The 17,084-nt window shown below is 36.3% G+C and overlaps 1 protein-coding gene across 1 annotated transcript; it reads left to right on the plus strand.

Annotated features, from left to right (window-relative positions):
- Positions 1 to 2,391: 2,391 nt before the first annotated feature.
- On the plus strand, positions 2,392 to 17,060 carry LOC125647389 (uncharacterized). Its single transcript, XM_056142012.1, has 10 exons — positions 2,392 to 3,768; positions 5,998 to 6,114; positions 6,299 to 6,440; positions 6,634 to 7,114; positions 7,563 to 8,339; positions 8,969 to 9,046; positions 10,689 to 10,860; positions 14,474 to 14,601; positions 14,707 to 14,784; positions 14,972 to 17,060. Exons 1-10 carry the CDS (start codon positions 3,668 to 3,670, stop codon positions 15,400 to 15,402), a joined length of 2,505 nt encoding a protein of 834 aa, XP_055997987.1. The 5' UTR covers positions 2,392 to 3,667; the 3' UTR covers positions 15,403 to 17,060.
- Positions 17,061 to 17,084: the final 24 nt, after the last annotated feature.

Genomic DNA, 17,084 nt, shown 5'->3' on the forward strand with positions numbered 1-17,084 from the left:
TACTATCATACCATCTTTACTATTCTACTAACATATCTTCACTTCCTTTTTATGCAAGGGCAATCATTTTCCGATCGTGTGACCTTTTCTACAACAAGACAGGTTTGCGCCTTGATAAACAGCTCTTCATTCTAAGGCAAGGCTCTCTATCTCTAACCTTATCTTCGCGTACTTCTTTTCCGGATATTTCTGTTCTCTCTATGCTTTCAACAAAGTTTAATCATTACATTATCTTAGCTTCTTTCATCCATTATCATTGCACATATACATACATATTTAAATATTTAGTGACAAACGAAATGTTAACTTCAATAAAAATCAGAACTAATGAACAAGATAACATTGACACTTTATCTACTATTTTTATCACATGAGAAATGTTAGTCTATCGAAATCCTACAAACGATCGTCAATCTAAGCTTTGAACATGCAACTCTCTATATATACATGTACTACTGTAATATACATGGATAACCCCACTTCTGAACATTACAAACGATATCAGAAAGATGCCGCCGTAAAATGGCTGAAATATTGCCAAAACGGCGTAAAACCTCAATCAATTATGTATAATTTTATTCATTTTCAGCTAGAAAATGTAATTCATATGACAATTTGTCAATATTACCCTTTGGTAAAAAGAATATTTTTAATTAGTTACGATATCTTTACTTTTGATTTTTTTTTTTACAATTTGATAAGACTTTTTTTCAAATTCCTTACGCTAGTCTCAATTTTTGGCGCATGATATACGGAGTATGTGCTTCGTATTTGTTCAGTGTTTTGGGTTTGTCCACAACTCAAACTCTCCGCAATTTGATACTGCCAAAGAAAAGATTGTAGGATATCAACAGGGAATTAGTGTTTGCTAAAGAAAATTGCATACACATTTATATATCATGTCCTAGACCTACCATTCTTGAGCAAAATTTAATCCCATTATTTCTGCTACTTCCAGCTGAAAAAGATGACGCAATCACACGTTTAGTGCACTTCCTACATGCAACAATATGGTCTGAGATATCAGTCTGAAATACCGGTAATTCGTACTTGTAATTCTATGGTCTGAGATATCGGTAGTTCGTACATGTACTTGTAATTCTATGGTCTGAGATATCGGTAGTTCGTACTTGTAATTCTATGGTCTGAGATATCGGTAGTTCGTACTTGTAATTCTGTGGTCTGAGATATCGGTAGTTCGTACATGTACTTGTAATTCTATGGTCTGAGATATCGGTAGTTCGTACTTGTAATTCTATGGTCTGAGATATCGGTAGTTCGTACTTGCAATTCTGTGGTCTGAGATATCGGTAGTTCGTACATGTACTTGTAATTCTATAGTCTGAGATATCGGTAGTTCGTACTTGTAATTCTATGGTCTGAGATATCGGTAGTTCGTACTTGTAATTCTATGGTCTGGGATAGCGGTACTTCGTATTTGTAATACTATGGTCTGAGATATCGGTACTTCGTACTAGTAATTCTATGGAATGGTATATCTGTACTTTGTACTTGTAACGCTATTATCTGATATATATATATATATATATATATATGTTGTACTTATAACGCTATTATCTGATATATATATATATATATGTATGTTGTACTTATAACGCTATTATCTGAGATATCTGTATGTTGTACTTATAACGCTATTATCTGAGATAGCTATACGTTGTACTTATAACACTATTATCTGAGATATCTATACTTTGTACTTGTAATGCTATTATCTGAGATATCTGTACTTTGTACTTGTAATTCTATTATCTGAAATATCTGTATTTTGTACTTCTAACTCTATTATCTGAGATAGCTATACTTTGTACTTGTAACGCTATTATCTGAGATATCTATACTTTGTACTTCTAACTCTGTTATCTGAGATATCTTTACTTTGTTCTTGTAACGCTATTATCTGATATATATATATATATATATATATGTATGTTGTACTTATAACGCTATTATCTGAGATATCTGTACTTTGTTCTTGTAACGCTATTATCTGATATATATATATATATATATATGTATGTTGTACTTATAACGCTATTATCTGAGATATCTATACTTTGTACTTATAACACTATTATCTGAGATAGCTATACGTTGTACTTATAACACTATTATCTGAGATATCTTTACTTTGTACTTATAACACTATTATCTGAGATAGCTATACGTTGTACTTATAACACTATTATCTGAGATATCTTTACTTTGTTCTTGTAACGCTATTATCTGATATATATATATATATATATGTATGTTGTACTTATAACGCTATTATCTGAGATATCTTTACTTTGTTCTTGTAACGCTATTATCTGATATATATATATATGTATGTTGTACTTATAACGCTATTATCTGAGATATCTATACTTTGTACTTGTAACGCTATTATCTGAGACATCTGTACTTTGTACTTGTAACTATGGATTGAGATTTGTGTACTTTAATTCTATTTGAATATTTACTTGTATTTCTCTTTTTTTTTCTTTTTTTTCTTTTTTTTTTTTTTTTTTTTTTTGTATCCATGGGTCCAAAGTTGGAAGAAATCTTGTGATTCGATCTAATATGGCAATCCAATTCTTGATCAAGCGAGATCAACAGTTGTCCATAGTTTAAGAATGAATATCCTTCCCATATCATATTCAGTTAATTGAGGAGAGAGGACAGAAATGAGTTAATTTTTACAGATACTAATTCAAGGTAACTAATGTAATTCCAAAACGTTGTTATACAAATTTAGGTTACTAATTTCCAGTGTCAAAATAAGCAATGGCACAATCAATATATAGTTTACAAAGCATGCATCTCTCACAGAACCCAAATATACATTTCAACGATAGTTGACCGTGATTATACATGTAGTACTTGATTTTTATTATCTTCTTTTTTTTTTTAAATAAAATGCTTATCAATATCGCATTTAACAGTATGCTACCTTACCAGGATAAATCAAGTCAATAATTCACAACATTGTAGTACCGACATGATATGAATTATACATGCCCTCTTCCTTTGCACCTCTACGGGCCGGTGATACTAGACTTGTTTTCTGATAACGCCCAACGATCATACCTGGAAAAGTCTTACTATAACGGTGTGTCTTCTCATGCTTTTATCGATTTTGAAGCGAGGAACACAGCTGTCGATATCATTGTGTTTTGCCATATTTTCATATCTTTAACGAAATATACGAAGGTGATTATTTAGTGTGTCTTCAGCATACAATATCCGTGTCCTCTTTGATGTTGTGTGGAACGATCTTAAGAACATTACCGTAATTTACAGCTGTTCGTGGATATACATATTTCCGGTAGAAATATTGATAAACAACGATTGGGAATTCTTTCTTTTATTTCTTTCAACTCGAGACGGGGAATAATCAGCGGATCCTCGCTATCTGTACATGTACTAGGACACGAAAATCAATACGATTACCCGACATTAAATTTCGGGTGTCTGATAAAAACCGAAGCAAGACGGAGCTTGCCAAAACTTTAGGGATCATAAATGTTGATATTATAGACACACAAGGTGTATCAAGGCTATAGTGTAATATTCATCACATGAAGATCCGTATGTGAATGTTCTTAGTGCTAGTTAGCATGTGATTGTTCTTTGGTCGGTTTTTGGATAAAACAGCTGGTCCATGATTGTGAAAAGGAAACGGAGAATCCCATTTTACTTTCGCATGGGCTTCGGCATCAGTAAACAAGTGACTATAACTGAACGTCATAAAGAACGATACAGGTGAGTGAAGGGGGTCCATGTAAAGAACGATACAGGTGAGTGAAGGGGGTCCATATTACAAAGTTGTGAAATCAAATATAATTTAAGTTTTTTTCTGTACACCATTTTGTGGTCAGCACTAGAGGTTCAGTTGGCCACCTGCCACGCCCACTGTGATAGCACCAATCCTCGTTACGTTTCATCCTAAAATAGTTATTAATTAATGTAAAAATCGTTGTATGAATCACAGCAGCTGTTACTCCGGGCCATTCTTCTTTTTCCTCTTCTTCTATTGATTAACAATTTGACAAGAATGAATGCATCTTCTTTTGTATTTGTATGGTATACTCAACTAAAAATCTGTTATGACCGCGCAGATATGACGACGCACTGAAAACGGACCAGTTTTGAACATACTGTAAACTTTATCTTCCTCGATTGACCATTTAATATCTAAACACTGTTGTGAATTTATTCACTGATAGGTCTATTTGCCCGGGTCTTATTTTCAGAATGTAATCTGCCAAGTGAATTGAATATTGGTTTTACCGTCTTATCTTTCATTTGTTCCTCCACTGGGAGAAGGTAAAAGAGTTTTGAGAAAGGTTAACGGTAGTAATCAAATTATATTGGCAATTGCATGGCGTACGTCTCGTTAGAATGCGGTTCTTGTAGAGGTTCAATACCTATACGGCGTTATTCTGTTCAATCTCTACGGAAAATCGATACGGAAGTGAGGTAAGGTAACTGCAAGAGTGCAACAACTGCAAGTTTATTGCTGGTTTACAAGTATACACCTATAGATTGGTGGTTAGCGCGAGTAAAGGCGTACATGTACATGTATATACCTACATGACCATATGAAGTGATCAATGATCGACTCCTCAGGTGTTTCGGGTATTTAGAGTACACTACATATCCCGCAACAACTCTACACACCTGTTTTTATATTAAATTACAGGGGAAAAGAATTGGTTTTCATAAATGTGGAACAATAAAGAAACGCCTATTTATTTTTCTCTATCGGTAGATTTAAACCCCATTTGACCACATACCCCCATATTATTGTATCTAAACAGTTTACTTTGCTCATGTCATTCATTGTACAGTGTCTTATGTTGTCCGATGGCTGTAAATAAAGTTGTTAAACGTTAGAATGTACCTCCTAGACTGATGACTATATTGTACATGTACCAGGGGAATCGATTTACCTTTTTATGATGGATCACAATGAGATATACGTAAATAGAAAGATAATGACAACGGTTACGATAAAAGTAACATCACTTCCATTAAATTAAAAATGGATAGTTAACCACTTTTTCATATAATATATGCGGCGGGGTGGACAAGTACATATCTCCGCCATGTTCTCCCCTTTTCTTCACTTCCTTCTCCGTAGTTTCACCTATCTCTCTATCCCTTTTCTTCGCTTCCTCCTCCGTAGTATCACCTCTCTCTCTCTCTATCCCTTTTCTTCTCCCTCCATAGTTTCACCTCTCTCTATCCCTTTTCTTCTCTTCCTTCTCCATAGTTTCACCTCTCTCTCCATTTTCTTCTCTTCCTCTTCCGTAGTTTCACCTCTCTCTCTCTCCTTCTCCGTAGTTTCACCTATCTCTCTATCCCTTTCTTCTCCTCTCCCTCCGTACGTTCACCTCTCTCCCTCCGTACGTTCACCTCTCTCCCTCCGTACTTTCACCTCTCTCCCTCCGTACTTTCACCTCTCTCCCTCCGTACTTTCACCTCTCTCCCTGCAGTCCTCCTTCGTTTTACTCTGTCCACCTCCACATGTACGGGAATTATAGATATATTTCTTTAACCCGATGCAAATTCACAAATGTCAATGTCTTTTGTGTATTTCTCCTAATACAAAAAGAAATGTATGACTTTTTTTTCCATTTGTGGTTAGAGTGCTAAACAAACAAGACTGATGCACATGATCATGTTCACAAAAAGGCACATGTAGCTACTGTTGCATTTACTCAGCACTTCACCCTCAGCATAGCGTTTTCAAACAGCACGAATTTCACAATTTGTGTGGAGTTTTGCGTCAGTTATGGTTAGATACATGTACATAAGAAATAGAGAACAAAAACCATTTCAGTACACTGAACAATGTGATGCTCGTAATACGTGTAGGCTTACGTGTATTACATCCTACACGAATAGCTCAGTCAGACAGTAAGGGAGATGTTAAATTAAAAGAATATTACTCTGGAAATCTGTAAAAAAAAATTAATTTTTTTTTAGATCTTCAGCGATCGTATTCAGTCGTGTGGATGCGGAGGGGGTCCTGAAGTTTGAGGTGGCTGGGACCTACTTACTCTTCAGAGACTATGAGACCGATCACCTGTACTTATCCGTGAGGTAATCACACCGCTCATGTCAGTTTGATTTCCATCAGAAAGATTCGTATGAAAAAGAGGAAAAATTTAATATTTGGTTTACTTTTACAAATACATATAGTTTCGGTTGATCTATGTTTAATATAAAAGAACCAAATTGCACATATACATATATGTATATCAAAGACAACAATATTATCCTACAGATCCAACGACTTTGTGGAGCACCACATGATCAACTTTGAAGACAACCTGTACTATATGGGCAACCAACCTTATCCTTATCTCGACTCCATCATTCTCTATCATCAACGACACAAACTTAATGGAATCAAACTCACCCATCACGTATGTGTCATGAACCAAACGTTACGTGTTTAACAGACTTTTATTATTAGTCATCACACTGTACATTCAAAACGAATTTTTAAACGAAATGTGTTATGTTCACGTTTTATCAACTAGACTCGATGCGTTGTCGAGGTGAAAATCATTATATCATTATTTTTTTCTTGGATACAATTCTAGTTTTCAATTTCAGGCTCATCTTAGTGCTCGCACTGTCAAAGCATTCACAACTAAAGTAATGCGTCACAATGGAAATTTGCCAGAAATGGACAATGACATCAATATCCATGACAGTTCTCCCCATATTGCCAGTGTAGAACATACGAATGATGACGTCATCAAGACCCGGATATCAAAATCTAGTGGAAGATTGTGGATTTCCGGTACAATGCAGCAATCACTCAAGCGTATATCTATGCCGATTCCAGAGGCCTACCATCATCTCGGAGACGTCGACAGTAGATTGACTCAGAGTTTCAGAGACAGTGGTGATTTCCTATCAAAAGCGGAAAGTTTCGAGGAATTAAACGGAGACATTTTCGATACAACTTTCTCCGCCAGAAAGCGTTCTGACGACACAGCCAGTGAGTGTAGCTCGGTAAATATAGACAATGACAGCAACAGCGTTAGAACTTTCAAACATGAGGATGACGACGGTGTTCTTGTTTATGATACACATTTATGACATCTTATGAATGTATTTTTATAACTTAATAGTATTCAACTACATTGAGTTATTCTATATCAGCACATACACATATGTTAGTGTTCTATATTACTGTATGTTCAAAATGAATCAGATTTATATTTTATACAGATGTAGAGTACATGTATCTACTTAATCTACTATATATATATATATATATATATATAGAGAGAGAGAGAGAGAGAGAGAGAGAGAGAGATTGTATTTATATATTTGTATAAGGGATGCAATATATTATATTGTATATATTCACGACATACATCGTATTATTTATTTTATTTTATCATTTGTGTGAAAGCTATCAACAAATCGTCATCACTGAAATTATTACAACATTAAGAAACATTTCAAGGTTATGTCAGGTACAATTTTAATTTCAAACGAGAGATAACTAACTACCAACCGTCCGGATGTAGTGTCACTGTTGCTAGAGATAACTAACTACCGTCCGGATGCAGTGTCACTGTTGCTAGAGATAACTAACTACCGTCCGGATGTAGTGTCACTGTTGCTAGAGATAACTAACTACTGTCCGGATGTAGTGTCACTGTTGCTAGAGATAACTAACTACTGTCCGGATGTAGTGTCACTGTTGCTAGAGATAACTAACTACTGTCCGGATGTAGTGTCACTGTTGCTAGAGATAACTAACTACTGTCCGGATGTAGTGTCACTGTTGCTAGAGATAACTAACTACCGTCCGGATGTAGTGTCACTGTTGCTAGAGATAACTAACTACCGTCCGGATGTAGTGTCACTGTTGCTAGAGATAACTAACTACTGTCCGGATGTAGTGTCACTGTTGCTAGAGATAACTAACTACTGTCCGGATGTAGTGTCACTGTTGCTAGAGATAACTAACTACTGTCCGGATGTAGTGTCACTGTTGCTAGAGATAACTAACTACCGTCCGGATGTAGTGTCACTGTTGCTAGAGATAACTAACTACCGTCCGGATGTAGTGTCACTGTTGCTAGAGATAACTAACTACTGTCCGGATGTAGTGTCACTGTTGCTAGAGATAACTAACTACTGTCCGGATGTAGTGTCACTGTTGCTAGAGATAACTAACTACCGTCCGGATGTAGTGTCACTGTTGCTAGAGATAACTAACTACCGTCCGGATGTAGTGTCACTGTTGCTAGAGATAACTACCAACCATCCAAATGTAGTGTCACTGTTGCTCGAACAAGGCATTTCTCTACATACCCGATAGTGACGTGATTGTAAAGAACACGTTCACCCTGCAGAAGGTCACTGAAAGTGGTGCAAAACTTTAAACGCTTAGAACAATGGCATGCAATAATAATACTTCATCATTCGGACGGGCAGTACATCGAAAAAATATTGTAAATTGTGAACATTCTGGAGGGGGGGGGGGGGTCCTATTTCTGATTGCACGGTTTTTAGCTGGCATTATTTAACTCTTTGTACATTTACTATAATGTGAATGGGAAAGGAACTTGTATTTAGAGGAACATGTACATGTACTCAATATTATGAACAATGTATTTGGATTATAATTAAATATGCAATATTGTTTACTATCTTACAGTATTATTCTTTATCTAATGGCCACTTTGCGTCAAAATCCTGGATCCACCAAATAGCATGTCACAAAGTTTATGAGCCGGAGATTACAATATGGTAATTCCCAACAGTTACATATTGAATATCAGGGTGTTTTATGGCTTACGATGCGCGACCAACGTATATAGTTCCAATAAAATGGGTATAATATCAGCATTCAATACAAGGTATTGGGAGGGAAAGAATAACTAAAGAGAGTTATTATATAGCGACAAATAACAGTGTTACAGAGGACACTCTCCCAACACAACAAGGATTATGGGTACATATTTGCTAGTACTACCTATGATTTGGCTCAACATTTTGACCGGTAAGTGAAATAATTTAATTTTTTTTCTTTTCGAGCATTAGCTTCTTTTTATAATCAATGTATCAGAAATATCGTAATTAGGATCACTGAAGCAGATTTTGTAAAAATTATACAAATAGAATTCAATCATATTCACATTCTATAGAGTTTTCTTTCAGTGAAAAATCGCGAAATTTACATTGAAATGAAACATTAGAATAAAGCCGTATAATTAAAACGGAATGAAAAAAGATTTCTTTCCGAAACTGTAAATATAACCCAGAACGAATTTGCAGCAGTTTACAGGATTGACATTAAATTTTCGTTGCACCTAAATGATGAAAACACATGACATTTGTGCTTTATAGAGACGACGAATCTAATTCGAATTTTTGAACGCTATATTGAAACCTGCGCATGTACTCAGAATGTGGTTGTTGTGGCAACATATTTCAAAAAGAAGCATAGTTTTCGTCATATGAAAGCAGTGTACTTCTTATTTCTAGATAGTGTGTAATAGTAAATAAAACGTTTACGAAACCTTAATGATAATCATTCAATTTCATATTGCGTTCTAGTTTGAAAAATATGCTGCAGCTGGTCCCGCTAAAACATTATAGTTTTGAGACAACCTACCGGTATCTATCTATCAATTTATCTTTCTATCCAAAATGGGTATTTTCTGTTATATTCTATAAGAGAATGGGGTAGGGGTGTTTGATCATAGAAATCTTTCTTTAGAATTCTTTCATTGAATTGTTTTCATTAACCCATCAAATATTTCTCTTTTATTTTATTTTTTACGTCCCTTCTGGAACTTTTCACTTTCAAATACCACAAATGTCCTATTTTGATGGCGCTCAAGGCCGTAGTAGTGAGGGTTCCTCATCGTACCAACGCTAACGCGCTTTATGAAATAGTCGTACTACATTTATCAAGATTTATATGCACATTATTCATATTCATACATGTGCAAGGTGAAGATAACGAACAGTGATCAATCTCATAACTCCTACAAGCAATACAAAATAGATACTTGGGCAAACACGGACCCCTGGACACACCAGAGGTGGGATCAGGTGCCTAGGAGGAGTAAGCATCCCCTGTTGACCGTATGTATAAGGAATACCTATTATTTCAATTGGTAAAGACATCAAAGGCAAAAACATTGGAAATGTAAATATTTGGTCATATACGAAAGAGTCGCGACTTCTAATACCGAACGCATGGCAAAAAAACACTCGCAACCTTTGTCAAACGTTTTTGGTTTGACGAGGCGCTGGCATTGAAAAGTCGACCCATGTGCCACCCGGTTGCGAATACAGCATCTATTGATTGTACGTTGTTTAACGTCCCTCTTGAGAATCTTTTACTCATATGGAGACGTCACCATTGCTGGTGAAGAGCTGCAAAATATATAGGGACAGGGAGGGATATTTATCGTGCCTGTTGTGACACGGGACCACTGTTTTCGCGGTTTCATCCGAAGGACCGCCCTATTTATTCACCTCATACGACAAACAAGGGGTACTGAGGACCTATTCAGATCCGGATCACCACGGGATTAGTATCTATTGAAGAATTGAAGAAAGCGATTAGGTCCTTTGATTAAAAACAAAACTGCCACCAGTCGGTAGATTACATCATATCTGATTTTTATTAGTGCTGTCAAAGTCTGAAGAGCCCTGGCAGTGTCGGGAAGAATTCTGTTACTCACTTATCACGCAATATGGAGGCATATCCTTCAGCAGAGCAGAGGAGAAATGTATGGAGCATAACTCGTCCCTGGCCAGCATCCACAGCGAAGAGGAGAGGCAGTATGTGGAAAGTATTAGGTAAGCCAATTTTTTCTCTAGCTTACCCAGTCTATTAGTTGCAAATACAGACTGACATGACTGAATATTGTTCTTAAAGAACTTAGTACTCTGGTTCTTGTTTTTTCCCCCTTTAAATATAGTTACTTTAAATATAGGCTCTTCAGAAGTTCTACATGTATCTCTTCTAGCGAATGGGGCATTGGATATAAAAAAAAATCCGTCCTTTCTTTTTAAGCGTTCTCTTTTAATTGTCCCTTGTCATGATATCTTGTTTTCCAAATTGTTCCTCTGTTTTCGGGTGACCAATACTAATGTCAAGTTGTTGCCTTCGTCTTATGATCAGACAGATTTGAATGCATGCTGATTACCTTAATCTGATACAATTTCTCTTACTACATTGCATTCTCTACCCAGAGTAAAGTGAAGCTTGCGTAACGCGCCCTCCGGTGAGAGAAGGACTACATTGTAGTTGACTTTCGGTTTCAGTTCGTATTTCCGACTGCGCCCCCCCCCCTCCCCAACGTGCCTGAAAATGTACCTAATTTCCTCATGTCTTCTTCTTCTATACAGTAACTCTACGTTTGCTTTCCTAAGACACACAATTACCGAACAGTGTCACCAGCGAGCTAATAGATCGTCCCACTCCCAGACTTTTCAATGTGAATTAACAGTTAATCAGTCCGTCAAGAGAAGAAACAGAACTCCACACGTGTCACCTTTTCTACATGTTCCATTTATCGTCTGCTTTCTCAGAATGAAAACGGAACACCATTGCACTCTTCCCCATTTGTATTCTCCTTCACATGCATACGTTGTATGTATCAATGTGACTTTACCACGATCGTAAAATGAACACATGGTGCGTTTGCGGTAACGAAGACCCTCTCTGTTGGGAATTTATAACATAATTTCTGTCTTGGAATCTCTTCTTTTCCTCAATATTGACTATTCAAATAAGTTTTTGTCAGCTACGGTATAATCAACTTTGAATTAACGGTTTGATCTAGAAAGAGATTTCAATCCCTAATGAATTCGAAGGTACTGCAAGCCATGACACATGTACATGTATGTTGATGCAACACGAATGTCCCCGCCCGTTTGTCAAGTGAAAAGGTACATATGTATCTAGTAATTAAATTACCATGCCAACTGCAACTTAATTGAAAAGATGTCTGGAACTTATCATATCTACACTCAAAATATCAGGCCAACATCTGCTTGTGTAAAATGTACCCTCATAAGTCAATTTCAACCTTTGTAACTCTTTAATATAAAATATGCGACAAATGGCAGTTGTTCAAAGATACATGTATGAAGATTTATACCCCCCCCCCCCCCCCCCCCCAAAGCCGTATAACAGAACGTTTTCGCTGAATCTTTTTCAATAATTATTTTTGGTCTAGAATGAATCGCCTACATTATTTGGGGTCATGAATGAATCGCTTGATCACTCCTTGTTATATCTAACACTATTGATTACTGGATATACTGCTTATAATGAACAATCTAACACTATTGTTTACTGGATATACTGCTTATAATGAACAATCTAACACTATTGTTTACTGGATATACTGCTTATAATGAACAATCTAACACTATTGTTTACTGGATATACTGCTTATAATGAACAATTTAACACTATTGTTTACACTGGATATACTGCTTATAATGAACAATCTAACACTATTGTTTACTGGATATACTGCTTATAATGAACAATCTAACACTATTGTTTACTGGATATACTGCTTATAATGAACAATTTAACACTATTGTTTACTGGATATACTGCTTATAATGAACAATCTAACACTATTGTTTACTGGATATACTGCTTATAATGAACAATTTAACACTATTGTTTACACTGGATATACTGCTTATAATGAACAATCTAACACTATTGTTTACTGGATATACTGCTTATAATGAACAATCTAACACTATTGTTTACTGGATATACTGCTTATAATGAACAATTTAACACTATTGTTTACACTGGATATACTGCTTATAATGAACAATCTAACACTATTGTTTACTGGATATACTGCTTATAATGAACAATCTAACACTATTGTTTACTGGATATACTGCTTATAATGAACAATCTAACACTATTGTTTACTGGATATACTGCTTATAATGAACATTCCCTGTCGACCGGTCACACCCGCCGTGGACCCTATATCTTAATCAGGTAAACGGAGTTAGCCGTAGTCAAAATCAGTGTGTCAAGAACGGCCTAACAATCGGTATGATCAATATACAACTACACACCAAGATTCATTCTCTACGAGCACTACACCTCTGCCAACGGCTTTATACAGAAATCGTGTAAAAGTTTTCTAAAATACAAAATTTGTTTTGCAATTGATGCTTACTGTAAATTGTTCAAAATCGCTGGGGTTTATGTTTTTTTTTAATCCTGAATTTGGAACTACTTCGTAATATGCGTATGAACATAGGGCATTCAAGTGGTGGAGATTTAATGTAAACATATAATCAAAATTAAGAAAGGCTGTGAAAGTACGATAAAACTTGTAAAATAAGAGACAAACAGCTAAATGGTAAACATGCACATATCAAAGTGCCAGTGGACTATGAAAAGAGCCTGGTGTATTACCTGTTGCCAGAACTTTTAAAGTGAAAGGAAATGAAAATGACTGCTAGTTCTACAACGAAAAACGTCAAACCGCCATAAATCAGCTGAAAATAAGTTAATGATGACGAAACTTAATGATCTTTTCAATGTACATATCAGCTGAATATTTTCGAGAAAACTAGAGAAAAAGCCCACCCAGAACTCTGACGGACAGGGGCAACACTACGAGTGTCGGTCAGTATATGACGGGAGCATACAAAGCCAGGAACCTACACTATACAAGTTGTCCCAAACGTTCGTGAACTGGGATTCTATAAAATTAATTCAAAATGTTTCTCGTGTACTTAGTACATAACATGCAAAATGTCAAGAAGATATGTTGAAAATCTTTAAATCAATAGAAAATAGGGTGTCCGGGTTACGCAGAGGTACATGTAGCGCTCTCGCTTCTCACCGCTGCCACCCGAGTTCGATCCCCGTGATTGTATGTGAGAGGGTATGGCCGTCGCCCTCTCGGACACGTGGGTTTCCTCTGGGTACTCCGGTTTCCTCCCACATAAATGACCCCCAAGCGCAAACATCCGTGCATCAAAGGACCCCATTGGAAATAAGCTTTCGAGCTTTCATGGGTTAGCCTTGGTATTTATGTACATATATACCGAATAAATATTTTTTTTAAATCAGTCGACTTGTAAAGTACACGTCACAAACATCAAATTTCTATAACAGCACATCGCAATGCGAGAAAACATCAGCTGGTTCGATAAACATTGAAGTAGATATACCTTTAATATGATACCTTTCATACAAGAATTATGCTTATTACTTCTGCTAAACTGAATTTTAGAGTTGGCACATATTCGTATCTTCTGCTCGCTCAGTCTAATTTATTGTAACGATATCAAAACCGTCTTCATTTTCCTTAGAAACTGAAAAATATTTTCAAAACATCCTACATTTTCATTTCTCTGTGATACACATGCATGACCTGTTAATTTTAAAGCAGAATCTGATTTTGAACAGAAAGACTTCGGTTGGTATGCCGGTGTGGCTTGGTATGAGGAGATCTGAAAATGGCCGTACCTGGGTGGACAGGAGTGCAGTGAACTATTTACCACCACCGTGGGATTATCACTCCGCGAAAAACCAAGGTATACCACAGAATCAAATTATGTCCCCTAACGAAACATGCCTCCGCAAAACCTTAAAATACGCTATTTCTCTGTACATCTCCATCTGTAACCTATTTATTCTAGAAACATGCATTTACACAAGTGGCGACTGGTACGAAGGAACGTGCAGCAACAATTTGTACTTCGTCTGTAAACGCAAAGGTGAGGATGAGTCTGGTCAGGCAAGAACTATTCATGATAATATGGTACCTAACCAAATTCAAACAGACGTTACTCTAACCATTGTATATGCAATATAGAACCATCTCCTAATCTTTGTCATTAATTAAAGGTGAAAAGGTTCACATTTACACATTAAGTTCAATGTACTCTTTCAATTGTTCTGCAGCTGAGAAAAAGCCGAGTTCGTACTCTGTGCTGAGCAAATCAACGTCAGAATTTTGGACCACGGAGATGAGATGGACACCTCTAATACACATCAGCACGCAGGACAATGTCATGGAGAAAGATGAGGTCGAGTCTGTCGCATCCACAACGACAGCACTTTCTGAAGACCTGTCTTTAACGGAAAAATTAAAACACAGCGAGGACCACGAGCGTCCTTATGATGAACAAGAATTTAGGGAAATGTTAAAGAGTTTAAAAGTAAAGAAAAAGAAAGTCAGTACAAAAGAGGCTCCTGGAAGCCAAGCCATAGGAGTGGTCGCCATTCTAATTTTATTGATCATGTTTACTGGGGTCATTCTACTGGACTTGAACACTTTTCGACAGAACTGGAAAATGTTTCGAAGGAACATGTCTTATGTGCGGAGAAAATAATGTAACGACACCGAAATATATTGTCCTTTATATGTAACATTTATACGGTTCACACTGTTTTCTAAAATCAAATAAAAGAGTATCAGTATGTTGGAAGTGAAGATAAGTGGGAATCAAGTCTTACTTTCAGTTTCGTGTACTAGTCAAGACTTGCATTAACTAACAATAATACATGACTTTTATTAAACATAAATCACATACGTACAGACATACCTCAGATTTCGTATAGTGATATAGTCACTCATCCAGACCAAATCAACTACACCTGTCCTAAATGCACTAATGCCCGCTCTTACATTGTAGATCATCCCTTTACGGACATACTTGAATTGAATAGTTTAAGGCCAGAAAGTCAGGAAAGTTCAGTGATGCAGTTTTGCTCTTCATAAAAGTTATCGATCAGAAGAGCTCGCCGAGAAGCATGAATCTACTAACATTGCACCCTATCCTACAGATTCACAATATTTAAAGCCAATGTTAACGTTAATGAAACTAGGTCAAATTCCAATGTAAAGGTCATTAGGTCAAAAGTCTTGGTACCTATAAAAGACCTGGTCATGAGGAATCTATACGCGAAACATTAAAACCCTTTCCCTCTTGGATCAAAAAGATATACATGTAGTCTAGGTTCAAGTTTTTCTAAAAGAGTTATGCTGCCGCTGCCACCGGATTCATGACAAAAGCTCTAGACATTCGTCCCGGCGAGCTAAAAAATCAATTTACTAATATCTGGCAATCTTCATGGACCTTCTAACTGACAATGGGTGAGGGTAATGTCATACCAGAAAGTTACTATGAAACTTGAAGTTAGAATGAGCATCTAATATTCCAACACTATGAAGATATTCAAATGCATGACCTTCACAAAATGTTAAACACTTTATTCTCCAAAAGAGCTTGATATTGTCTAAATGGTATTGAGAGTAAACAGGGACAAATCCATCAGGCATGATAACCCTCTACATAAAGTTTGACAGCTTTAAGTTTTCCCGGTGTCCTTAGCACAGTCCAAATGACCCGACATGTGGTCAGGACACACTGACATGTGGTCAGGACACACTGACATGTGGTCAGGACACACTGACATGTGGTCAGGACACACTGACATGTGGTCAGGACACACTGACATGTGGTCAGGACACGCTGACATTTTGACATTAGCTACGAGCATATGCATTTTATCTTCTTTTTTTTTTTTTATATACAAATGTAAGATAGTACTGACAGAATGCACAAAAATGATAATTTTTTTCAAAAATCTCATAATAGATCCAATTTAAGGAGGTATGCTACATCAGAGAAATTTGATGTGGATGAAAAGTGGAGGATATGTACAACAATATTTTGAAATTGAAAATTTTCAAATTTACTTAATTTTGTCAAAAAATGCAGTTTTAGTAGAAAGTAATTTGGAAAAAAATTAAAACCCCTGCTGGACTCGAACCTGCGACCTACAGTTCAGCAGTCGGTATTCAAACCTACTGAGCTAGTCGGCTAGGTATTGAAATTGAAAAGGAAAAGTAAAATATTGCTGATATCGATTTTTTCATCCATGTTTTTACAGGAAGTCAGCCATTATGACGATGTAGAGTACTACCTTAAATCGATCTGAAATACTAAGTGTACAAGTTTTTATGGTACAGTGTATGCAATATTTCCACAAAATTTGAAAGAAAATCTAT

The sequence above is a fragment of the Ostrea edulis genome, chromosome 6 (assembly GCF_947568905.1).
Source record: "Ostrea edulis chromosome 6, xbOstEdul1.1, whole genome shotgun sequence".
NCBI lineage: Eukaryota > Metazoa > Mollusca > Bivalvia > Ostreida > Ostreidae > Ostrea > Ostrea edulis.

Bases quoted from the DNA above. Each gene is read 5' to 3' on its own strand.
- LOC125647389 (XM_056142012.1), top strand. From the start codon at position 3,668: ATGATTGTGAAAAGGAAACGGAGAATCCCATTTTACTTTCGCATGGGC. The intron at 6,441-6,633 runs GTATGTGTCATG...TTTCAATTTCAG, and splicing joins GAATCAAACTCACCCATCAC to GCTCATCTTAGTGCTCGCAC. The intron at 10,861-14,473 runs GTAAGCCAATTT...GATTTTGAACAG, and splicing joins CAGTATGTGGAAAGTATTAG to AAAGACTTCGGTTGGTATGC.